The 26,188-nt window shown below is 41.4% G+C and overlaps 1 protein-coding gene across 1 annotated transcript in view; it reads right to left on the bottom strand.

Moving 5' to 3' along the window:
* The window catches only part of grin2ba (glutamate receptor, ionotropic, N-methyl D-aspartate 2B, genome duplicate a), a 238,127-nt gene that overhangs the window by 83,538 nt on the left and 128,401 nt on the right, over positions 1-26,188 (bottom strand). Inside the window, 2 exon segments of the mRNA XM_071204120.1 lie at positions 23,219-23,489; positions 24,639-24,782. Coding sequence (XP_071060221.1) covers positions 23,219-23,489; positions 24,639-24,782 — 415 coding nt within the window.

The following is a 26,188-nucleotide window of genomic DNA, read 5'->3' as shown; positions in this document are numbered from 1 at the left end:
TATTCAATCGTGGGACCCTGTATCTCCGATGTGATGGTAACAATTCATTTTCACTGTTCATAGTTGGGGTTGGAGATGATGTTAATATGTTGTTATGGTTGATTCATGGTTTCTCACAGGGTTGACCTACAATCTCTGATCAATTGGTGGAGCAGTTTTGACTTTAAAGAGGTAGACAAACACTTTTACTATGTTTGCAATACATTGACATTTATTTTGTGTATATGGTGCATACATAATAACAGTTAAAGGAGATCAATTGTAAGAAAGGGACAAAACAATGTAACAATTATAAAAAACTATTTAAAAAAAAAAATAGTTTTTTGCAAAAGTTGCGTTAACCCTCCTTCGGGTCAAATCTGATGATGTATTACTTTCATCAATCATACCTTTTTTGTTTTACATTCGATTGCATTAAGGCTTCATGATATCCTTCACAGCAGACATTTCAACATGTAAAATGGCTGATCACCACTTTCATTGAATTGTGGATGATTTAGTCAACTTTGTAACACTATGGTGTTCCTGATCCGGACCGCCATAAAGAAAAGGAATTAGTAACCATCCGGTTCAGATAAAACACACACACACACACACACACGCGCACGCACACACACGCACGCACACACACGCACACACACACACACACACACACACACACACACACACACACACACACACACACACACACACACACACACACACACACACACACACACACACACACGCACACACACACAAGATGTGTCCCCCCCTTATGTGCCCATCCCCCCATGTGAATCACACCTGGCACACAAACACACACACAGAACAATTTGACACATTTCCCGCTCTTATGCGCCCCTCCCCCCACATGGATCACACCTGGCACACGCAATACATGTTCAGTGTCTATTCTTTGTATATTTACTGCAGTTCTTCATGTATAGGCCTACCAGTAGTCTGACACAATATGTACAGTTTGAAAGGGTGTTAAAAGACATTTGGTGATGATTAATGGTTTTTGTGTTCATGTAATAGCAGTTAAAACAGGACCGGTCACATTTGACCGCGAACACCAACGTAAGGGGGAAACGAAGGCAGTAGGAGGGTTCTAGATGTACCAACAACAAAAACATACGTACAGACTGATATGACAAAGTAAAATAACTTCAGAGAGTTGTGCAGGACAGTATTTCTCTACCCTACTGATCCTCTTGTCTTCTTCGTTGGTTAGAGATAAGCTACAGAAGAGTTGATTCATTATGAAACTTCGGCTATTGTGCATCCATTCAAACATGGCTGACATTTTGATAATGACGTTCATTTATATTAAGCTGCCATTATTGATAATATAATTAACTCGTGACAAATAACACGCTTTTAATTGATGACACGTTGCCCAGTGCGGAGCCTAGTGTGCAACGTTTATCTCTTTTTAATGGCCAATCATTCAGCTCTAGTTCAACGCTGTCAGGGTTTTATCAGGTCGGCGCTAACCGGTTCTTGGGCACGTTTATCAAGGAGTCTTTTATCTTAGGGATCCTTAAATATAGACTTAATATGCTTATGCTTGCCAGGTCATAGGTCCTTGTTGTACAGGGTCTTACGTTTTGTACATGTAAGGGTTGCGACCACTTAATGAACAACGGAAATTACACCACTGGTGAATGAACAAATCTTGAAGAGCTGATAAAGAAGCTCAGGACCGTCCCCAAGGTACGCATTAAAGCAGCTGTGCAGAACGAAGGGAGTGTTGCTCAATTACTGGTTTCCCAAGCATCACTATCGGCCATTCGTCAAACTCTTCCACTGAATATTGACACTTCAATCCTGGCTGCTGTTACTTAACATGTCAAGCTTTTCTTTACATGTTAAAGTGGTGTGCAAAGGGCTGGGTACAAAAGTTTCCCTACGTACCTTCTACTCTCCCACCCTACATCCCTTCATCCCTGCCTACATTCTTCCATACCTTTATCCCTCCCACCATACATCCCTTCAACCCTCCCTGTCTACATACATTCAAACTAGGGCTGCTCGATTATGGCAAAAATCATAATCTCGATTATTTGGGTCAATAATTGATATCACGATCATTAAAAACGATTATCCATTTACTTTGAAAACATCAATTTATTGGAGAAAGAAAATTGAACAGTATGTTTTTAACAGTTGATTACCCTGGACTTTAAGTTTAACTCAACTGAAAAACAATAATAATAATAATAATAATAATAATAATAATAATAATAATGAAAAATAATCGTTTTATTACGTTGTTTTCGTAATCGTTGCAAGCCATAATCGCGATTAAAATACGATTAATTGAGGTGACCAGCCCTAATTCAAACCTTTATCCCTCCCTCCCTACACAAACGACTGAAACCGAACCCCTTCACTGAATCTCCTTCAATTCGTCCTCCAGACAAGCCGAAATTAAGAAATCCTTCCATCTTCACCCTTTCCCCTCACATTCATCAGTGTTCAACATACAGTACCTCCTGTAATTACATCTTTAACTGACATATTGTGTTGTAGTCCTTGCTAGTTCATCTGCTGTTGCATAATTGCCTTGTGTGGTCAAAGGTCTTTTCCTTAAGTCCTTCACATCTCCTTTAATGGAAAACGTCACGAGGTCAAGCACAAGTGGTGAACAGAAGACATAGGACGTGTTTTCTTGACTATTCAACCACATCCCAGGTGGGTTTTAAAAAAAATCTCAGCACCATGTGGCCTTATGACTTCTGAAAATGGCCAATAACGACCTTTCTGTTTTCAGGTCACACGGCTCTCAGCGAAGCACGGACTGCCTTCAAGTCAATCTATCTGGCCATCTCCCCTCTCTTTGTCCATCAGTCTCTTCACGATCTATCTGACAGAGTATGACCACATGTCAGCCGCTGCACTACTATGTCAGTGGGCAGAAATAGACAAGAAAGCAGCCTTTCTCTGGGGGCCTCAGCACTGACAGCTCGGCCCTCCAGGACCACATCTAATGACACACTGTTGACACTTCCTCAACACTCACTCGCTCACTGCCGTCCTTTTTTGCACACTTCACTTCTATTATTTAAAGGCAAAGATTCTTTCATAGGAAGATGTATGTGTGTTTGTGCTGCGCATGCACCATGTGATGAGGTTTCTCTACATCTTAGGAACTGCTGGGGGACGTTTAGATGTTCATACGACCCTCAGGACATATTTAAGTGTCACAACATGAACATGTCAACTGGTTAAGTTATATCAAAACACCCCGTGGCAACCTCTGGAGGGAGAACGTATATGTGTTACTTCATTAAATGTAGTAATAGCTCAGTGTATAAATACACTGCTATAAATAAAAGTCTGGCATTCAAAATGGCAATTCAATAAACTTACAAGAGTATTATAATTAAAATATTTTAAAGTAACAAAACTAAAATATGCAGAATAGCCATTTTCAGAACAACATATATTTTATCAACGCTTCCATTGGACTCCTTTGTTTACTTCCTGAACATAGTGACATCATGATGTAACACTGTCTTGCACTTTATATTGGACAGCGCTCCAACATATTGTACGTGATAGGCTAAGGGGCGGGACACCTCTAAGCGGTTGACCAATCACAACAGAGCCGGCCAGCTAACCAATCAGAGCAGACTGGGCTCTGGTTTCAGACAGAGGGTGAAAAGAGGTGCTGCAGCACAGGCAGTATGAGAAAAATAAAGAGCTTTCTGAACATTAAAGCATGGAGACATGTAGAGACACTACATACTGATATACACCTGAACATCAGCAGGACAGGACTCTTTAAAGTAGAGGCACTACATACTGATATGAACCTGAACATCAGCAGGAGAGGACTCTTTAAAGTAGAGACACTACATACTGATATACACCTGAACATCAGCAGGAGAGGACTCTTTAAAGTAGAGACACTACATACTGATATACACCTGAACATCAGCAGGAGAGGACTCTTTAAAGTAGAGACACTACATACTGATATACACCTGAACATCAGCAGGAGAGGACTCTTTAAAGTAGAGACACTACATACTGATATACACCTGAACATCAGCAGGAGAGGACTCTTTAAAGTAGAGACACTACATACTGATATACACCTGAACATCAGCAGGAGAGGACTCTTTAAAGTAGAGACACTACATACTGATATACACCTGAACATCAGCAGGAGAGGACTCTTTAAAGTAGAGACACTACATACTGATATACACCTGAACATCAGCAGGAGAGGACTCTTTAAAGTAGAGACACTACATACTGATATACACCTGAACATCAGCAGGAGAGGACTCTTTAAAGTAGAGACACTACATACTGATATACACCTGAACATCAGCAGGAGAGGACTCTTTAAAGTAGAGACACTACATACTGATATACACCTGAACATCAGCAGGAGAGGACTCTTTAAAGTAGAGACACTACATACTGAAATACACCTGAACATCAGCAGGAGAGGACTCTTTAAAGTAGAGACACTACATACTGATATACACCTGAACATCAGCAGGAGAGGACTCTTTAAAGTAGAGACACTACATACTGATATACACCTGAACATCAGCAGGAGAGGACTCTTTAAAGTAGAGACACTACATACTGATATACACCTGAACATCAGCAGGAGAGGACTCTTTAAAGTAGAGACACTACATACTGATATACACCTGAACATCAGCAGGAGAGGACTCTTTAAAGTAGAGACACTACATACTGATATACACCTGAACATCAGCAGGAGAGGACTCTTTAAAGTAGAGACACTACATACTGATATACAGCTGAACATCTGCAGGAGAGGACTCTTTAAAGTAGAGACACTACATACTGATATACACCTGGACATCAGCAGGAGAGGACTCTTTAAAGTAGAGACACTACATACTGATATACACCTGAACATCAACAGGAGAGGACTCTTTAAAGTAGAGACACTACATACTGATATGAACCTGAACATCAGCAGGAGATGACTCTTTAAAGTAGAGACACTACATACTGATATACACCTGAACATCAACAGGAGAGGACTCTTTAAAGTAGAGACACTACATACTGATATGAACCTGAACATTATCATAATATGTCATCTTTATAGAAAGCACCTTAAAAATGTCCTTAAATACAGAACTTAAGTAAATGTACTTAACAATAATAACCAACAATAACTGCATCTGTAAAGAATTGTCTTTTTTCTGGTGTGTAAACTGACTATTGACTCTGTTTGAAAGCATAGCTGTCTTGCTGTCTCACACACACACACACACACACACACACACACACACACACACACACACACACACACACACACACACACACACACACACACACACACACACACACACACACACACACACACACACACACACACACACACACGTACAAGAAATATCACAAAGCCTGCAGACACTACAAATCAAATTGAGCTGGAGAATGTTACGGCAGCAGCACGACCGAATCACAGGGTATTTTTAGAAACGGCTTATTATTGTCAGTGATGTCAGATCGGGTGGTTGGCACAGTGTGAGCAGCGGTTACTGATGAAGAAGAATAGAGAGCGAAGAAGCTGTTCGTAGAAGAGAGAGCAGCGAGGGGAAAGAAAGAGTGAGCCGAGAGAACATGTCAGACCGAGAAACAAAGATAAAGAAACACTGAAGGGTGTGGAGAGTGAGGGAGGTAAGAGGGAGAGAAGCAAACTCATATTTTGTACTTAAGTAGAAGTACTCAGATCTTGTACTTGAGTAAAAGTAGAAGTACTCAGATCTTGTACTTGAGTAAAAGTAGAAGTATTCAGATCTTGTACTTGAGTAAAAGTAGAAGTACTCAGATCTTGTACTTGAGTAAAAGTAGAAGTACTCAGATCTTGTTCTTGAGTAAAAGTAGAAGTACTCAGATCTTGTTCTTGAGTAAAAGTAGAAGTACTCTGATCTTGTACTTGAGTAAAAGTAGAAGTACTCAGATCTTGTTCTTGAGTAAAAGTAGAAGTACTCAGATCTTGTACTTGAGTTAAAGTAGAAGTACTCAGATCTTGTACTTGAGTTAAAGTAGAAGTACTCAGATCTTGTACTTGAGTAAAAGTAGAAGTACTCAGATCTTGTTCTTGAGTAAAAGTAGAAGTACTCAGATCTTGTACTTGAGTAAAAGTAGAAGTACTCTGATCTTGTACTTGAGTAAAAGTAGAAGTATTCAGATCTTGTTCTTGAGTAAAAGTAGAAGTACTCAGATCTTGTACTTGAGTTAAAGTAGAAGTACTCAGATCTTGTACTTGAGTAAAAGTAGAAGTACCAGAGTGTAGGAATACTCTGTCACAGTAAAAGTCCTGCATTCAAAATGTTCCTCAAGTGAAAGTAGAAAAGTATTCTCATCTAAATATAGTGAAAGTAGCGACAGTAAAAGTAGTCATCGTGCAGATTGGTCCATTTCAGAATAATATCTATGATGTGTTTTATAATGATTGATCATTAAAGTGTTCTCAAAGCTGGTGAAGGTGCAGCTAGTCTGAATGGCTTTGTAGACTGCAGGGTAGCTGGTGAAGGTGCAGCTAGTCTGAAGTACTTTGTAGACTGCAGGGTAGCTGGTGAAGGTGCAGCTAGTCTGAAGTACTTTGTAGACTGCAGGGTAGCTGGTGGATTTACTCCAGGTGGAACTAAAGTCTGATTCAACACTTGGTTATATTTCACATCATTCATCCAGATCTGAGAAGTAACTAAAGGTATTAAATACATGTAGTGGAGGGAAAGTACAAAGTAGCATAAAATAGAAATACTCAAGTGAAGTAGGCCTACTAGTCTCTTAGAAGTGAACAAATCTGTAGTACAAAATGGTACAAAATGGCTTGGTAAGATTTCGTGAAGTAAAGATGGGATACTGAGATAAATGAGATCTTGTATTTATCTTGGAAAACTTATTTTGAACTATATTTGACCAGAATTAGGGAATTTAGAGAAATGCTTAGAAGTTTTCCTGTAAGATGTTTTTAAGAGACTTTGACTAGAACAGATGCTTGATTAAGATGCCTTGTCTAAACAAAAGACTTAAGTTATTATTACGTCTTATATCAAGTGTAACTACGTATTCTGACTAGAAATTAGACAAATATACTTGGCAAGATTTTACATTTTTGCAGTGCAGTACTTGAATACTTAATGTGTGCATATGTGTCTGTTGATTGTATATATAGAGGACATTGTTTGTTTGTAGCCTTTATTTAACCAGGTGAAAATCCCATTGAGATTAACGATCTCTTTTTCAAGGGCAGCACATTGGTTACACATAAAAACAACAGAAAACAAAAAGGACATCAATACAACATAATTACAGGGGTGTACATTAGCAACCTATTCACAATGACAGATATCTAATAACATGTCATCTATCCGAGCTTTAAAATGATGCAAGGGAACCAAAATGCTCAGTTTCAATTTGTTTTGCATAGTGTTCCAAGCTAGAGGAGCAGCGCAAATAAACGCTTTAGTACCTAAAACAGTCCTAGCACTCGGCACATGTAATAAAAACACATCCTGGGATCTCAGGCAATAGCTACTTGCCACTCTCAGTGAGATCAAAGAGCAGATATCAGTTGGTAGTTTACCCAGCATGTCTTTATAGATGAACATGTATCAGTGACTGAGCCTCCGTACAGTTAGTGAAGGCAGACCTGCCTTGGCATACGGGGTACAGTGACGAGTAAGTGCTTTACAGTTAGCAACAAATCTCAGAGCGCTGTGATACGCAGCATCTAACTTGACCAGGCAATGGGCAGGTGCATTCATATAGACCAGATCACCATAGTCCAGCACAGGTCAAAGGTCACAGAGCCTTTTCCTGGCCTCAAGCGAGAAACAGGACTTGTTTCTGAAAAAGAAACCGAGTCTAACCCTCAGTTTTTTAAGCAGATTAATGACCTGAAGTTTAAAAGTAAGACAATCATCAAGCCAGATACCAAGGTATTTGTAACAGGTAACCACTTCAAGTACTTGTCCTTGCATAGTAACAATATCCAAAGCAGCCTCTGGTGTCTTTTTTGCTTATGAAAAAAGCATTACCTTGGTTTTCTCAAGAAAAGTCTGAATAATGTTAAAAACAGCCTGTAATTTAACACCAGCCTCCTGAATGGAGGGACCTGCACAATACATCACAGTATCATCCGCATACAAATGTAAAGTAGCTTCAACCACATTATCACCTACACTGTTAATATATATGGAGAATAAAAGTGGTCCTAAAACAGAACCTTGTGGTACACCATTAGAAATGTTCAAACACTCAGAAGACAGTCCATCAAAATGAACACATTGGGACCTTTCAGAGAGGTAGTTCACAAACCACCCACTGCATGGCTGGATAGGCCAATACTGAGTAGCCTCTGCTTTAAAATGCGATGATCAACGGTGTCAAACGCTTTGGAAAGGTCAATAAACAGAGCTGCACAACTCTGCTTATTATCTAAAATACTCGTCACATCATTCCCCACTTTCATTGTGGCAGTGATGGTGCTGTGCTGCTTTCTGAAGCCTGACTGATGTTTAGACAGGATGTCATTCTTACAAACAAACTCCTTTACTTGTTCACTCACTAAGCGTTCAAGAACCTTAGCCAGAACTGACATTTTAGAGATTGGCCTATAGTTATTTAATAAGGTGGCTTCCCCTCCTTTTAGCAAAGGCAAGACATAAGCAGACTTCCATACTTTTGGAATTGTATTTGTGCTGAGGGAGAGGTTAAAAAGAGAAGTAAGAGGTGGAGCAATACAATCTGCAGCTATCTTTAAAAAGAAAGGTTCTTCGTTGTCCGGGCCGGACGGTTTCCTAGGATCTAACTTAGATAAGGCTTCATGAACAACAATATACATATTTATACATATTTGTATATTTGTATTATTGTATTTTGTATTCGGGATTGTTGGAAACGTTATATCGATCTCTCTGTCTGTACACACACACACACACACACACACACACACACACACACACACACACACACACACACACACACACACACACACACACACACACACACACACACACACACACACACACACACACACACATAGACAAATGGACATTAAAGTTGACTTTGACTTGAGTAAATGTACTTAGTTACTTTACGCCACTGGAGACAAAAGCACTAACTAAGGAGGAAAGAGAAGGAAGGAATAGAGCAGAGATGGTTCCCCAGAGCGCCACTTAAGGAAGGCATCAGCGGAGAGAGACCCATGAGAATCGGAGGCTCTTCATCACACATGGTAAGTTATTAAGGGTGCATAGTAAGCAAGTTCGCCCGGCGGCTACAGTAGCATGCACCTTCAGCTGAACTCTGATCTGCTGGATCACACACTCTGTCACTCCATCAGGAGCACGCTGGGATGGAGAGTCCTTTCTCTGCGGATAGTTCACGAGTCGGTGTGGACGAGTGCCCCTACCGCCTTCCTGTGGCTTTATGATGGAGGTTGAAATGAATGTCTCAACACCTTAACATGTTGCTTTTGTCACCTATCCGGCACATGCTATGAACAATTTTACACTAATGTACACTCTCAAATATTGAAGTGACTGTTATTTGGTTGATTGTGTTTATTTAGGTCTTAATGTGTGCACATGTATAAATGTGTCTTTGACTGTGTATATATATATACATATTTGCACACATATTTTCATTTACATTTGTTTTTATATTCGGGATTGTGGGAAACGGTATTTCGATCTCTCTGTCTGTACACACAAACTGGAAGATTGACAATACAGTTGACTTTGACTATTGACTAATTTTAGGTTGTGCATTCTACAAAAACTCGAAATCTTGCCAAGTGTATTTGTCTAATATCTAGTCAGAATATGTCTTTACACCTGATATAAGACATAATAACTTCAGAAGGGCCCGTCTACACTACAGGCATCAAAAAATCTTGAAGCTGGGCATGTCTGAGGCTTGGCGATTTCTCGCGACCAACAACCAATCAGGAATCTCCCGCCCCCGGCATACAAAGCAATAGCAATGTTAAAACGAAGTAAACTGGATATAAACTCCCCAAACAGGCGAAAACCTACCAGTTTCACCCACGGTCTCTGCCACCTCCCTCCATGCCTGGTTCCTCCGGTTTGTATCCCGGTAAATAGTTCTGGTCGTAAAGAACCGGGTGATTTGCTACCGTAATTTCTCGTTTGGAATATGAGGAAATGAACTGCGGTCTGGCTCTCCCAGCTTGCACACGGTTTGATTGGCTAGCGCTTGTACTGGCGGGATTTGCATAAACGGGATTTGATTGGCTGATGCCAGCTTTGAAAGCATCGGGAGCATCAAAAGTTGAACATTGCTCAACTTTTGATGCTCACGATGCTTGCAAAGCCATGCTCCGCTCCCCACAATGCAGTTCAGCGAAGATTCAAAATCTTCTACGTCACCCCATTCGAATTAATGGGCGACGCTTTGAAAGCATTTTTCGATGCCTGTAGTGTAGACGGGACGTAACGCTGCAGTGAGATATCTCGTCTTGTTTTTAGACAATGCATCATCTTGTTAAGTCAAACAATCTTATTTTGAGTTGTATTTGTAGTGGATATCCCTACCCGAGGACAATGGATGGAGAAATCTACATAATGGAAAAACATCGGTTGAGACTAAAACCCCGTTTACACGAGAACAAAACGGGTTGGATCGGCATAGTTTCTCATGCGTACAGCCCTTTCGTTCACACGAGGCCGTAACAAAACGATAGAAACGGACCCCACAAACGATAACGGGTCCCAAGGTGGATAGATTTGCAAATGAAACGCTCTGGGGGGTCCAACGGCTCCGTGTAATCGCCTCTATACGATCATTTCCTGAAAAAAATAACGATAGCCCCGCCTCTCCCTTATTATACATCCATGACCTCTCCCCACCTCTCCTCACACATCCGGGGGGGATCTTATACTCGCTGCTTTTGGTGTATTTTGTGGCGGAAGTTACAGCGCCAGGGCCCGGGATATTTGGCGCAGTGGTTAGAGCGTTGGTCATCAGATCAAGGGGCGTTGGTGAACTCCAGTTCGAATCCCGCCTCGGCCGCCACTGCGTCAGGCCGTTGTGTCCTTGGGCAAGACACTTTACCCGCATTTGCTCCTGTGGGTAATGTCCGCAGCAATGACTCTTACATGTCTAATATGTGTAATGTGTACTTGTAAAGCGCTTTGAGCACCTGTAAAAGCGCTCTAATAAAAAATGTAATGCATTATTATTATTATTATTATTATTATTATGTACTATAGCGTTTCCAGCGTTCTCGTGTGAACAGACACGTCAAATGAAACGAATACGTGTGAACGGAAGACTTTTTTGAAAACGCATACTGTGCATAAACGCAAACGTTCCCGTGTGAGCAGCACCTAAGTCTACCAACAATGGAAGACCAGTGGAAAGGATGGAGAAGAAGACAAACACATTGGACAAGATAATCTAGGAAACCACTGAGATTTAAACTCCCGACGAGCGCTCTTTTGGACAGTCGTTTTTTATTTCATTTTTGAGTTGCCCGTGGCGCCGTGACGTGTGGATGCGAATTAAAATTGTATTTTTGTATGTCAAAGTGAAATGACAGTACGTTTGGAATTCAGTGCAATTATTTTCAATAAAAACAAAGTAAATCAAAAAAAGGGGTTCTCCCAGCTGATTAAAAGATCTGATTCGTCTAAATATCCCGTCTTATCATCTTACCAAGCTGATGCTCACTTGTTCTGTTGGCAGATTGATGAACTGAGAAGTGAAAACACCTTGATTTCATTATTGTTTAACTTGTTTTTGGAGCAGCATTTTTTGTACTTATTCGTCTTCATTTTGATTCTATTACGAATGTGTGCTTTGCGTCTCTATATTTAACAACTTCGCTTACTTTTTATTAAACTTGCCTTTTTGACTTGCTATGCCACTTGTGCTGAACCACTGTAACTGTCCCCACTGCGGGACCAATAAAGGAATACTGATTCTGGGATGAACCGTTCATCTGCATTATTAAACACTTTGATTAGATGCATGGCAGTTTAAAGATATTATGTCTTATTATTTAAAAAAAATTGCGGTTAATTATTGATGACGGAGCACAATGAGATTTAAACGCAACCAAAGACTGTAGGTACTTAAAGTCTTCTCAATGAAATGGTAATTGTAAAGCAGGCCAAAGAGTTACTTTGAGGAGTTTGTGCTAATTAAAAGTTATATTAAATACGTCTTATTATCCTTTGCCTGGTCTTCATAGATCATGACGGACAACGAGAGTCAAACACAACCACTACATTTTTCTCAATGAGATGGTAATTGCAAAGCAGGCCAAATAGTTATTTTTAGGAGTGTGTACTCATTCAAAGTGTTATAAAAGGTTTATTTCTTTATGATACAGGTTTTTTGTTTCCCTGGCACACGTCGACGTACGGCTCAATTGAGTTTTTGCTAAATTCTGGACCAAATTCAAAGATACTAAATAATAATAATAATTCCTTATATTTATTATAGCGCTTTTCCAGATGCTCAAAGCGCTTTACAAATACACATTACACATGTTTTTTATACATGCAATGGTCATGTACTGTGGACAATACCCACAGGAGCAAGTTCAGGTGAAGTGTCTTGCCCAAGGACACAACTACTAGACACAAAAACATGAGAAAAAATACCGTAGTTAAACTTTACTATTTGCTTTTTTATTGTTTACGTTACTAATCTTATTCTGTATCTTATCCATCATGCGATAAACGAGCGGATGACATTTATCTTGCTATCTGTCATCATGTCCCGTGTGATTAATCCCATGATAATTCAGTGTTAAGTGAGAGGGGTTTGTTTGTGTCCATCAAGCAGCCGCTCTGCCAGCTCCACTTTGGAATCGTCCAGGCAACACGAGCACGTCACAATTATCTCCCTGAGACATAAATCAAGAGCGAAGTCGTTGTGTGATTTACATAACAGATACGGTGATATATTAAACTTTATAGAGTGTAACTTTAATTTGGAACAGAGAAACTCTCACACACAGTATTTTTCACCCGAGGTAAACACTTTTGCTGTACAAAAAAGCACCAAGAAATAACCCATTTGGTTAAACCAGGGGTGTCCAAACTAAGGCCCGGGGGCCAAATGCGGCCCGCGGACCATTTTGAATCGGCCCTCAGCAAATTAAAAAAGTATAATGCAATACGGCCCGCAAATGAAACTTGTGCTCGTCTTATATTGTACTTCTTAAATATAAATGTAAAAAGATATTACACAGTAGTGTTCATGTGTTAGTAAGCCCACTTTTCAAATAAATTCAGTCAATTAAAGTTCTAACAAATCTAAGTTGATAAGAAGAAAGCCCAATGACTTATTTACATGACAACCTTGAAATAAACCCTTCCTATTTCCTCTTACGGCCCGTCCACACAGCGGCGTGCGTTGAAAGCTTCACCATTCACTTTGAATGGGGTGACGTCACTTTTCGCCGAACTGCCTTGCGGGAAGCGACGCGGAGCTTTGCTGGCGTGGCTCGCTGCAAAAGTGGAGCAATGTTCAACTTTTGACGCCTCGGCAGAAGCGTCAGCCAATCGAATCATATGCCAGTACAAGCTCTAGCCAATCAAACCGCTGCTTGTGTGTCAGGGGTGGGAGATTCATGTGATTGGTTGTTGGTCGAGTTTCAGACACGCCCGCCGGCAAGCTTCAACGCACGCTGCTGTGTGGACGGGCCGTTATGATAAGCAATCTGGGGCTTCTGTTTTAAGGCATGACCTGCCAACACTCACAAGCACCATCTACCTACATTTGAATGATTTTGCTAACTTATAACTGAACTTATGAGGCAATATACCTCTAGTGCAGTGCTTCTCAAAGTGTGGTCCGCGGACCACTGGTGGTCCGTGAGCGCCCCCTAGTGGTCCGTGAGTATATTGGTAACATTTTAAATAAATAAATACATTTAAGTTTTCCGCACTCTCGCGGGAATATCACCGCAATGGAACGAGCTTAAGTTTCACTTTCTATTGCATGATATAGCCCAGGGCAACACCTTTGTCACACATGTTGTCACTTGTTTGTACCATTTCCAGGCGATTTATAATCTGTTCTAGAAAAACGATGTGTTTTGGGATATTTGTGGAGTTAGGTGGTCCGCGAGTGTTTTTTTATTGGTTAAGTGGTCCTTGGTATGAAAAAGTTTGAGAAACACTGCTCTAGTGAGTGGTCCTGCCCTTCGAATATTTTTCTGTATGTGGCCCTCGGTGAAAAAAGTTTGGACACCCCTAGGTTAAACTCACCTGTTATTTTCTTACCAAAAACCAATTAAAAAGAAAACAGACATCGCCCAATACACACTCCAAACTCCCATCTAGGATCATCTATGGCTGCCACTGCAAGAAGTTTGAGTTACTGGACTTGAACGCCACAGCGACCTCAGGTTCTTCCTTGCAGACATTTCCCAGAAATGCTGAGGACGAGCATCGGTGTAATATCTCCCCTTCGCTGTAAATCAACAAGCCAAACACCAAACTAATTATCAGGTTCATATTTCAGGCCAACATTTACTACCTGCTCGGAGATGTCTCTGTCGTGCTGAGAGTACAAATGTGTCAAAAGCCTGTGTCTAGACAGAGCGTGTTCCTGAGCACAAGCATCTTTTTCAATCGTTTGTATTGAAGAGTGAGCCACCTCGTGAGTCACCTCAAGAAAAACAACGATGATAACAAGATGCCCTCACGATGGCCTTACGACGGGCAAAATTGACACACGGATTCAACACGAGAATGAACCTTCGCAAGGTCCTTCGGCTATTTTTTGGCATGCCAAAGATTTTGCCACCGCTCACGAAGTTGCTGCCGGAGCCTGAGAAACTCCACCGGCGATCATACGATGGCTTAAGATGCCCTCACGAATGGCCCGATGTTGTTACGATCACAGCCGAATTTGAACATTTCCTTTATCGTGCGTCCATCTGGTTGTTTTATTGCACAACAAAATCATGTAAACATATTATGTAAATAACCCAATTTGTGTTCTGTGAAACTGAAAAGGATATAATATATTATTTTGAAGGCGAGTTGACAGGAAGTAGTTGTTGCTATGGAAACAACATTACGGAGAAAACGTAATATTTTCTACATATAAAGACGGAGAAAGTAAAGAACAAAGTCTGAAGATATCAGTACAGTATCATAGTACTGTAACATAATTGTTTTTGTTACTTTCGTTGCAGTTGTATGTCTTAAATGTAATGTAAATGTTGCCTTCGTGTGTGGTTCGGGGCCATCTTCGTGCGAAATTCACAATTCCATATTCGTGTGTCCATCGGGTGTCAACTTCGGGACAGTGTGACAGGGGCTTTAAAAACGTGATTTTGGACGTTAAGTTGAAAGGTTACGTTATGCCTGTAAAAGGCGCTCTGTGGGAACGAGGCCTAATGGTGGCCCCATCACTAACAGTTAGACTCCCACTGAGAGCTGGCCTTTCTAAAAGTGTCTGCCCCCGTTACCCTAAGTACTGAAAGTCCTGTTACATGAAGCAGCCTGACAGGTGTCCCTGACGGATTTGCGTGAGCAGGTTCAGAGTTAATGCGCCCCAACTTGGATGTCACTTTGGTTCCACATCTGACCTTTAAAGGTTAGAATGACCTCCAGTGGTGTAAAGGGGGGGACTGCGGGGAGAGATTTTCCCTTAACGCTTATGTTGAACGGTCAGTTTGTTTTTCACAACAACAAAAAAATCTAAATATCAAACTGAACATTTGGAAAGAAACATTTCAAAAGGCTCGATGATGTTTCTGTGGTGTCAACGGCAGGCATTAGATCACTGTACAGCAGGCTAACATCACCTGTGCCTATACTTCGCTTAATACACTGCATATCTTGCACTTTAAACTCTTAGTGTAGTGCGTACATTTCGCACATGGCTGCTGTGCCCTCACCGGAAGTGACCGTTGCAGCTGTTAGCTACCTAGTTAGCAACGTTCGTTTTAGAAAATCAAATATTGCTTAATTAATAAATGGTGGCTCGTTTTGGACACAAGGTGAAGGTACGTGTATCAACTCACACAGCAAACATGTAATCAAGCCAGTCTCACGGCATTTCGTGTTATAGTCACGAAATTAATTTAATCTATTGATTCAAGATTTTTTTTTTTTTTTCTTCGTGTAACACAGAACGATTTTATAAGCAATGTATTTCTATTGGTAGTATGTTTCGTGCCTGCACCACGTCTTTTTGTCCGGTCGGGTCTTGGAATACCAGAAGCTGTGTGGTTCATAAAAACATTTTCTTACTCAATATCTTACCCTAAGCCTAACCCTTTTATTTTAAATTGTATAATGTCGGAGTTTTCCTCCCGTCTGCGAGGAAAAGAAATGGCTCAGAGCCTCAGAATACTGAAACCTGTATTTAAAAAAAAAAAAAAAAGTCCTTCTAATTTGTTATTATTTGGTGCAGGTACAAATCATACTACCAATAGAAATAGATTGCTTTTAAAATCGTTCTGTGTGACACGAAAGAAATGCGAAAATCGTGTTGGTGAACACGAATCAATAGATGAATTTTGTGACTATAACACAAAACATGATGTTACTGCTTCAGCGCTTCCTGTTAGCTGTTAGCTGTTAGCATTGCAACCACAGGATCCATATAATGGACAGAGTTTGGCCTGACTCTCGTGTAAAAAGAACACCTGGATTTTCCAAAGATCTTCCAGCAATTAAACCTAGAGAACTCTGGATTTTGCTTTCAATGCATCTCACAATTCATGAGAAAAATGTATTTTGGACCCAAATGACATCACAGACTGACACAAAAGCTGAAGAAAAAGCATGTACTGTAGTGCTTCAAAGACAGGCTCACTTCTTTGGGGCTTTAACTCTACTTTTCACCATACAAAGGATGTATGGCTGACCAAATTCTCAGATGTCATAACAATACATTTCTAGCTACATATTTGATTATTCCGAATACCACTAAAACCTCAACCATCCCGTAGTGGATAGCATCGCAGAATCAAAGAACAGTATGACTGTACGTCCACACAGCAGCTTTTAAAAAATCTTGAACATCTTGGAGCTGGGCGTGTCTGACAGCTTGGGGATTTTTTGCGAGCAACGCGACCAACAACCAATCACATGAATCTCCCGCCCTCGCCACACAAAGCAAAAAACCCCGGGGATTTTATGCGAGAAATATATATATATTAGGGCTGTCAAACGATTAAAATTTGTAATCAGATTAATCACAGCTTAAAAATTAATTAATCATGATTAATCACCATTCGAACTATGTCCAAAATATGCCATTTATTTATATATATTGTTGTGGGAATGGAAAGATAAATGAAAGCAGGCGGATATACCCATTAACATACAGTATGTATGTTTATTATAACATTTTTCTGCATGTCAAAATGAAAGACAACCCACACACCTATCAATCATCAAACCGTGGGGTCTTAATTCATTACGTGTTGATTTCTATCAACGAGGGAGTACTTCAGGAAAGTCGACAGGGGGGGGGGCTAGTGGAGTACTTCGTGACCACAGAGTGTGAACGTTGTGATCAGCTGTTTTAGCGCAGTTCTCCAGTGAAGGGGGGAGTCTCCCTCCGCAGCCGGTTGGCGTAGTTTTGGCACAGACCGACGTTAACAGCAGCCCTGTCTGTGCACACGGAGACCGACTCTGTCGTCCGGTGATCTAACCGCCTTCTGGAAAAGCTTCACAAGTACGTCGGTACGCAAATGCGCTTTGTGACACAAGTGACGGTACGCATTTCAGATTACGCACATAACCTGCGTACCAGTTATGTGCACCCCTGTACCAGAGCCATATTATTACTATTATATGGCTCTGCCCTGTACTACAGCAAGAGTATTCTCCGTCGGGACTTCCTGCAACAACACCACGCCGTTATCAAAGATGTTCTATTGAGAAGACGATCACTACGTGACAAAAGTTTTCAAAACCGTGGCTACTGAAATCAATCTTACTAACTGCTGTCTGTGCAATTTACTCCGCGAGTTGGCAGACTTTATTTTGCTTACTTTAACATCATTTTTCATGGTGGGGCTAAGCCATTTCTTGGTATGGGTGTAGCCTACCCCAGCCATACCCTGGCGCTGCCACTGGTGGCACGTATGGGGCGGGCCATTCTGCACATGCGTTAAATGCGTTAAATATTTTAACGCAATTAATTCAAAAAATTAATTACCGCCGTTAACGCGATAATTTTGACAGCACTAATATATATATATAAACTCCCCAAACAGGCGAAAACCTACCAGTTCCACCCACTGTCTCTGCCACCTCCCTCCATGCCTGGTTCCTCCGGTTTGTATCCCGTTAATAGTTCTGGTCGTAAAGAACCGGGTGATTTGCTACCGTAATTTCTCGTTTGGAATATGAGGAAATGAACTGCGGTCTGGTTCTCCCTGCTTACACGCGGTTTGATTGGCTAGCGCTTCTACTGTCAGATTTGCATAAACGTGTTTGATTGGCTGGCGCTTCCAGCTCAGCTTCAAAAGTTGAACATTGCTCAACTTTTGAATCCTGGAAATCCTGGAAATCCTGGAAATCTTCGCTTCGCTCCCCCACAATGCAGTTCGGCGAAAAGCGAGGCAAAGTGACGTCATCCCCATTCAAAGTCAATGGGCAGAGAAGCGTTGGAAGCGGTGGAAGATTCATCGAAAGCTGCTGTGTGGACGTACCGTTAGGGTCTGGGATCTGACTGAGACCACATGTAGGTAGAAAGTGCATGTGTCGCCCCTCGTGGATTCAAATCAAACAAATCCAGCATGTAATGCAATTGCTGTGCTTACAAAAGGCTTAGCATCTGAGCTCAAGGCAAGCAAACATCTTTCCACACTGAGATTGTGTCAGATTAAAACGAGATCTGGTTTAAATTCCTAATTCTGACTATGTCTCTTCTACATCAACATGTGTCCCCTCTTCTTCATGTCTCTTCTACATCAACATGTGTCCCCTCTTCTTCATGTCTCTTCTACATCAACATGTGTCCCCTCTTCTTCATGTCTCTTCTACATCAACATGTGTCCCCTCTTCTTCGTGTCTCTTCTACATCAACATGTGTCCCCTCTTCTCCATGTCTCTTCTACATCAACATGTCTCCCCTCTTCTTCATGTCTCTTCTACATCAACATGTGTCCCCTCTTCTCCATGTCTCTTCTACATCAACATGTGTCCCCTCTTCTCCATGTCTCTTCTACATCAACATGTGTCCCCTCTTCTTCATGTCTCTTCTACATCAACATGTGTCCCCTCTTCTTCATGTCTCTTCTACATCAACATGTGTCCCCTCTTCTCCATGTCTCTTCTACATCAACATGTGTCCCCTCTTCTTCATGTCTCTTCTACATCAACATGTGTCCCCTCTTCTTCATGTCTCTTCTACATCAACATGTGTCCCCTCTTCTACATCAACATGTGTCCCCTCTTCTTCATGTCTCTTCTACATCAACATGTGTCCCCTCTTCTTCATGTCTCTTCTACATCAACATGTGTCCCCTCTTCTTCATGTCTCTTCTACATCAACATGTGTCCCCTCTTCTTCATGTCTCTTCTACATCAACATGTGTCCCCTCTTCTTCATGTCTCTTCTACATCAACATGTGTCCCCTCTTCTTCATGTCTCTTCTACATCAACACGTGTCCCCTCTTCTACATCAACATGTGTCCCCTCTTCTTCATGTCTCTTCTACATCAACATGTGTCCCCTCTTCTTCATGTCTCTTCTACATCAACATGTGTCCCCTCTTCTTCATGTCTCTTCTACATCAACATGTGTCCCCTCTTCTCCATGTCTCTTCTACATCAACATGTCTCCCCTCTTCTTCATGTCTCTTCTACATCATCGAACATGTGTCCCCTCTTCTTCATGTCTCTTCTACATCAACATGTGTCCCCTCTTCTCCATGTCTCTTCTACATCAACATGTGTCCCCTCTTCTCCATGTCTCTTCTACATCAACATGTGTCCCCTCTTCTTCATGTCTCTTCTACATCAACATGTGTCCCCTCTTCTTCATGTCTCTTCTACATCACCATGTGTCCCCTCTTCTCCATGTCTCTTCTACATCAACATGTGTCCCCTCTTCTTCATGTCTCTTCTACATCAACATGTGTCCCCTCTTCTTCATGTCTCTTCTACATCAACATGTGTCCCCTCTTCTACATCAACATGTGTCCCCTCTTCTTCATGTCTCTTCTACATCAACATGTGTCCCCTCTTCTTCATGTCTCTTCTACATCAACATGTGTCCCCTCTTCTTCATGTCTCTTCTACATCAACGTTTGTCCCCTCTTCTTCATGTCTCTTCTACATCAACATGTGTCCCCTCTTCTTCATGTCTCTTCTACATCAACATGTGTCCCCTCTTCTTCATGTCTCTTCTACATCAACATGTGTCCCCTCTTCTCCATGTCTCTTCTACATCAACATGTGTCCCCTCTTCTTCATGTCTCTTCTACATCAACATGTGTCCCCTCTTCTTCATGTCTCTTCTACATCAACATGTGTCCCCTCTTCTTCATGTCTCTTCTACATCAACATGTGTCCCCTCTTCTTCATGTCTCTTCTACATCAACATGTGTCCCCTCTTCTTCATGTCTCTTCTACATCAACATGTGTCCCCTCTTCTTCATGTCTCTTCTACATCAACATGTGTCCCCTCTTCTTCATGTCTCTTCTACATCAACATGTGTCCCCTCTTCTTCATGTCTCTTCTACATCAACATGTGTCCCCTCTTCTTCATGTCTCTTCTACATCAACATGTGTCCCCTCTTCTTCATGTCTCTTCTACATCAACATGTGTCCCCTCTTCTTCATGTCTCTTCTACATCAACATGTGTCCCCTCTTCTTCATGTCTCTTCTACATCAACATGTGTCCCCTCTTCTTCATGTCTCTTCTACATCAACATGTGTCCCCTCTTCTTCATGTCTCTTCTACATCAACATGTGTCCCCTCTTCTTCATGTCTCTTCTACATCAACATGTGTCCCCTCTTCTTCATGTCTCTTCTACATCAACATGTGTCCCCTCTTCTTCATGTCTCTTCTACATCAACATGTGTCCCCTCTTCTCCATGTCTCTTCTACATCAACATGTGTCCCCTCTTCTTCATGTCTCTTCTACATCAACATGTGTCCCCTCTTCTTCATGTCTCTTCTACATCAACATGTGTCCCCTCTTCTTCATGTCTCTTCTACATCAACATGTGTCCCCTCTTCTTCATGTCTCTTCTACATCAACATGTGTCCCCTCTTCTTCATGTCTCTTCTACATCAACATGTGTCCCCTCTTCTTCATGTCTCTTCTACATCAACATGTGTCCCCTCTTCTCCATGTCTCTTCTACATCAACATGTGTCCCCTCTTCTTCATGTCTCTTCTACATCAACATGTGTCCCCTCTTCTTCATGTCTCTTCTACATCAACATGTGTCCCCTCTTCTTCATGTCTCTTCTACATCAACATGTGTCCCCTCTTCTCCGTGTCTCTTCTACATCAACATGTGTCCCCTCTTCTCCATGTCTCTTCTACATCAACATGTGTCCCCTCTTCTTCATGTCTCTTCTACATCAACATGTGTCCCCTCTTCTTCATGTCTCTTCTACATCAACATGTGTCCCCTCTTCTTCATGTCTCTTCTACATCAACATGTGTCCCCTCTTCTTCATGTCTCTTCTACATCAACATGTGTCCCCTCTTCTCCATGTCTCTTCTACATCAACATGTGTCCCCTCTTCTTCATGTCTCTTCTACATCAACATGTGTCCCCTCTTCTTCATGTCTCTTCTACATCAACATGTGTCCCCTCTTCTTCATGTCTCTTCTACATCAACATGTGTCCCCTCTTCTTCATGTCTCTTCTACATCAACATGTGTCCCCTCTTCTTCATGTCTCTTCTACATCAACATGTGTCCCCTCTTCTTCATGTCTCTTCTACATCAACATGTGTCCCCTCTTCTTCATGTCTCTTCTACATCAACATGTGTCCCCTCTTCTTCATGTCTCTTCTACATCAACATGTGTCCCCTCTTCTTCATGTCTCTTCTACATCAACATGTGTCCCCTCTTCTTCATGTCTCTTCTACATCAACATGTGTCCCCTCTTCTTCATGTCTCTTCTACATCAACATGTGTCCCCTCTTCTTCATGTCTCTTCTACAGCAACATGTGTCCCCTCTTCTTCATGTCTCTTCTACATCAACATGTGTCCCCTCTTCTCCATGTCTCTTCTACATCAACATGTGTCCCCTCTTCTCCTGTCTCTTCTACATCAACATGTGTCCCCTCTTCTTCATGTCTCTTCTACATCAACATGTGTCCCCTCTTCTTCATGTCTCTTCTACATCAACATGTGTCCCCTCTTCTTCATGTCTCTTCTACATCAACATGTGTCCCCTCTTCTTCATGTCTCTTCTACATCAACATGTGTCCCCTCTTCTTCATGTCTCTTCTACATCAACATGTGTCCCCTCTTCTTCATGTCTCTTCTACATCAACATGTGTCCCCTCTTCTTCATGTCTCTTCTACATCAACATGTGTCCCCTCTTCTTCATGTCTCTTCTACATCAACATGTGTCCCCTCTTCTTCATGTCTCTTCTACATCAACATGTGTCCCCTCTTCTTCATGTCTCTTCTACATCAACATGTGTCCCCTCTTCTTCATGTCTCTTCTACATCAACATGTGTCCCCTCTTCTTCATGTCTCTTCTACATCAACATGTGTCCCCTCTTCTTCATGTCTCTTCTACATCAACATGTGTCCCCTCTGTGGAAAGAGACTCTGAAAGTTTCAGGAACAAAGATTTTCTCTCTTTTTGATCCATTTCTATAAAAACCTGTCTGTAAAATGAGCTGATCAGATTTTGGCCACTTGATGATGTCATAACGATGTGTTGTCTTGAGTAACCATTAGCCAATCAGCAACCAAGGTACCCCCCCCCCCCCCCTTATCACCTGAATCTCCTCTAGAGCTCCATTGAGTTCTTTGTAACCAAATGTCTCTCAGAGGGGCGTGGGGAGGGGCTCCTTATTTTCATCTAAAGTAACAGACAGAGAATCAGCACTTTGGAAACAGGGCTGAAACAGAGGGGATTATGGGTAATGCTGCAATGATCTGTTTGGTGTTTCAGCCAATCAGAGACAGGTTCTGGATATATCTGAGACCTGTGATATCTTGATGAAAAACAGTATAATAGGGACCTTTAAAAATAGCATTTGAGTAGAGATGTCCTACCTGTCGGGAACTCTGCAGGCACTACAATAGTGTCTCCAGCTACCAGCGAGGGCACTATCCATGTGTAGCCGTATCCGGTGATCCCGACAGAGTGCGACACCTCGAAGATGGTGTTGGCCTCCTCCTTTGTGCAGTAGAGGAGGATGACGGGGCTCTGGAGCTTCTTCAGCTGGTTCTGGATCTTTGAATCTCCGTCATCCACGGACATGTCGAGCAGTATGACCTCCTCCAGCTCCCAGCCCACAAAGCTGTTCTCGATGGTGCTACGGATCTGCAGGGAGAAGACATGGATCAGAAGAGAGGCACTGGTGCTTAATTAAATGCAAAATGTAGGGCTGAACATTTCATTTCTTATATTCTAAGATTTTGAATCGATTCACACAAAAATTAGGATGTTTAAAAACGTTGTTATGCTGCACATCAACACTAAGTATTAACTACCTTTCAAACTGTTCAATTCAGCATTAAGTCAAGGTCAACTTTATTGTCAACTCTTTTATCCATGTATTTTTCCTTTTAATGTTTATTTTATTAGCTTTTCTTTTTTAATGCTTAATGTCTTTCATTTTTTGTAAAGCACTTTGAATTGCCTTGCGTTGAAAAGTGCTATATAAATAAACTTGCCTTGCCTTTCAGTTTGTGTGTACAGACGGAGAGATCGAAATATCTTATTAATAGCACCACTGTATTTATTGTAATCTAGAATATATATATTGTAGTAAAATGTGCACATTTTTCCCTTAACTGTTTATGTTGATATAAATATCTCTATTTTATTTCATATACTTACTTTAACTTTAACATAACTTATTGTGTTCATGTACATATTTGTTATTCCGTTTCTATTATTGATTTTATTCCAAAGTAGAGCAACTATGACGAAAACCCAATTTCCATGGGATAACTATGAATCTGATCAAAGAAATGGAATCAAATCTTAAGGTACCAAACTGATCACACGAACAGAGTCATTGGAAATTGTTAGAGCTTGATTGTTGGGGTGGTACCAAATGCTGAATGTTTAACAAACCTGTCTCCATAACGATCTTCACTTTTACAGAGAAACTCTTCCCTGTCCTGTCCTGTGATTCTGCTTTTACATCCTGTCACGATTCTTGTGTTGTGTCACGTTTTTAGTTGTGTGTGTCTGGTAGTGGGTGTTTTGCTTGTCTCCTTGTCGTGTTTTCCTCCCTGTGTATTGTCTGGTCTTTTCCCCTGTGTTTTCCTGTCTGTCATTAGTTTCCCTGGTGTGTCTAACTTCCTGATTGTTTTCACCTGTCTCCTGTTTTTGCTGTATTTTGGAAAACAAAGTATCCTACCGATACTTTACCTCTGTCTCCCGGGTCGTGCAATCGGGTCCTACCTCCTAAGTGCCTGAGTTCTAACACTGACTATATGCTGTCTTTCCGAGTGATGTTACCTTGGTGACAAAGTCCTGGTACCCCGGGTAGTACGTGGTGACGATGGAGAAGATGTACCAGTCGTAAGCCTTCATGATGTTCAGCATGACCGAGGCCTGCTGCTCGATGGACGGGCCGAATTGAAAGAACATGGAGTCGTCGTCCTATACAAAAAGGATAAAAGGGAACAAAGAGGCAGAATGTTAAATGGTTACGTAACAATATCGGCTTGAACTTTAATTGAGTTGGCTCTACACACAGAGGAGAACAGACACGGCATTGGTGGGAACATTAATTTAGCCTCCTTTATTCTGCCGCTCGCGAGAGGACACCAGTGGGCTTGTAATGATACCGGTCATGATTTTCATTAGTCGCCTTTATGACTCCTCTAATGAGTTTGTACACGGGGGTGGCTGGAGCAAATTCTCGGGACTCGAAGCTGCTGTCCTTAATCTCATTGATCATTTTCACTAATTTGTTTTATTACAGCTGTGTAAGAGCGGTGCAATTTCAACGTAACCTTCTTAATATCAAGCATAAAGGTTAAGGAATGCACTAGAAAGGGACAATATGGACACGCTGTACATAAAACATTCACTAAGTCCCTTGGAGAGGATAAATGTGAGCCGCTCTATCAAGATCAGTCACATCGACCCCGTACTACATCATGTCATACAGTTACATATACCGTTGGAAATAGGAGATTCTTAGCTTTCCAGTGATATCCCTATTGCTTATGGTTTTAAAATATTCATGAAAATGTTTGAAATACCATAAGGAATGTTATCAAGAGAGAAAAAGGCGTTTGAAAGTTTGCCGACACGTTTAAGCCATAGTTATTCTAAGAGGGGGCTTTCTGTACAAGCCTCAAAAACATATTCATGTGGGAAAATAGCAATTAAAGTATGATATTCAGAAAGCCAAGACTTTTGTTAAGAATAAACCAAAACCCCAAAATCATCGAACACACATTTGGACATAAACCAATGATTATCTGGAAATGCAACGTTGCGACATCCGACTGATTTCGATAGAGCTGATCACAAATCTGAATATGAGAGATACGGAATGTACGACCATCCGAAACATTGACACAGTCAGAAACAATACTCAACGCTGATATGAACGTGTTGCCACCGGACAGAAGAGGAGGAGGAGGTGAGAAGCGCTGGTCTAGACAACATTGCAGTTATGTGACATGGGTTTGTTATTGAGCACGGCTGAGTCAACACAATGCACAGCGGTGTGTTTGTGTTCGTGGATATTCATGCTTCTGAACATGGAGAATTGTCACAATGAGTCGGCCTCTTTCACACAAGTGCAACCCTGAAGTTATCTGGACATTAACCAGAGAAAATGCATGTGAAATGTGAAAATGTCCGAATCATTCGGACTAGATATTAAACAGACTTTACCCAACAGCTTTTTATTTATTTTTATTTTGATATACTTTATTATTAATCCCCGTTTCTCTACATTTGACCCATCCTAGTGTTCGGAGCAGTGGCTAACATTTTGAACGGCGCCCGGGGAGCATGTAGGGAACGGTGCCTTGCTCAGGGACACCTCG

Source organism: Pseudochaenichthys georgianus, chromosome 8 (genome assembly GCF_902827115.2).
Source record: "Pseudochaenichthys georgianus chromosome 8, fPseGeo1.2, whole genome shotgun sequence".
In the NCBI taxonomy this organism is placed as follows: domain Eukaryota; kingdom Metazoa; phylum Chordata; class Actinopteri; order Perciformes; family Channichthyidae; genus Pseudochaenichthys; species Pseudochaenichthys georgianus.
Note: the sequence above shows the minus strand (reverse complement) of the source record. Positions and strands in the feature narration are given on the sequence as shown.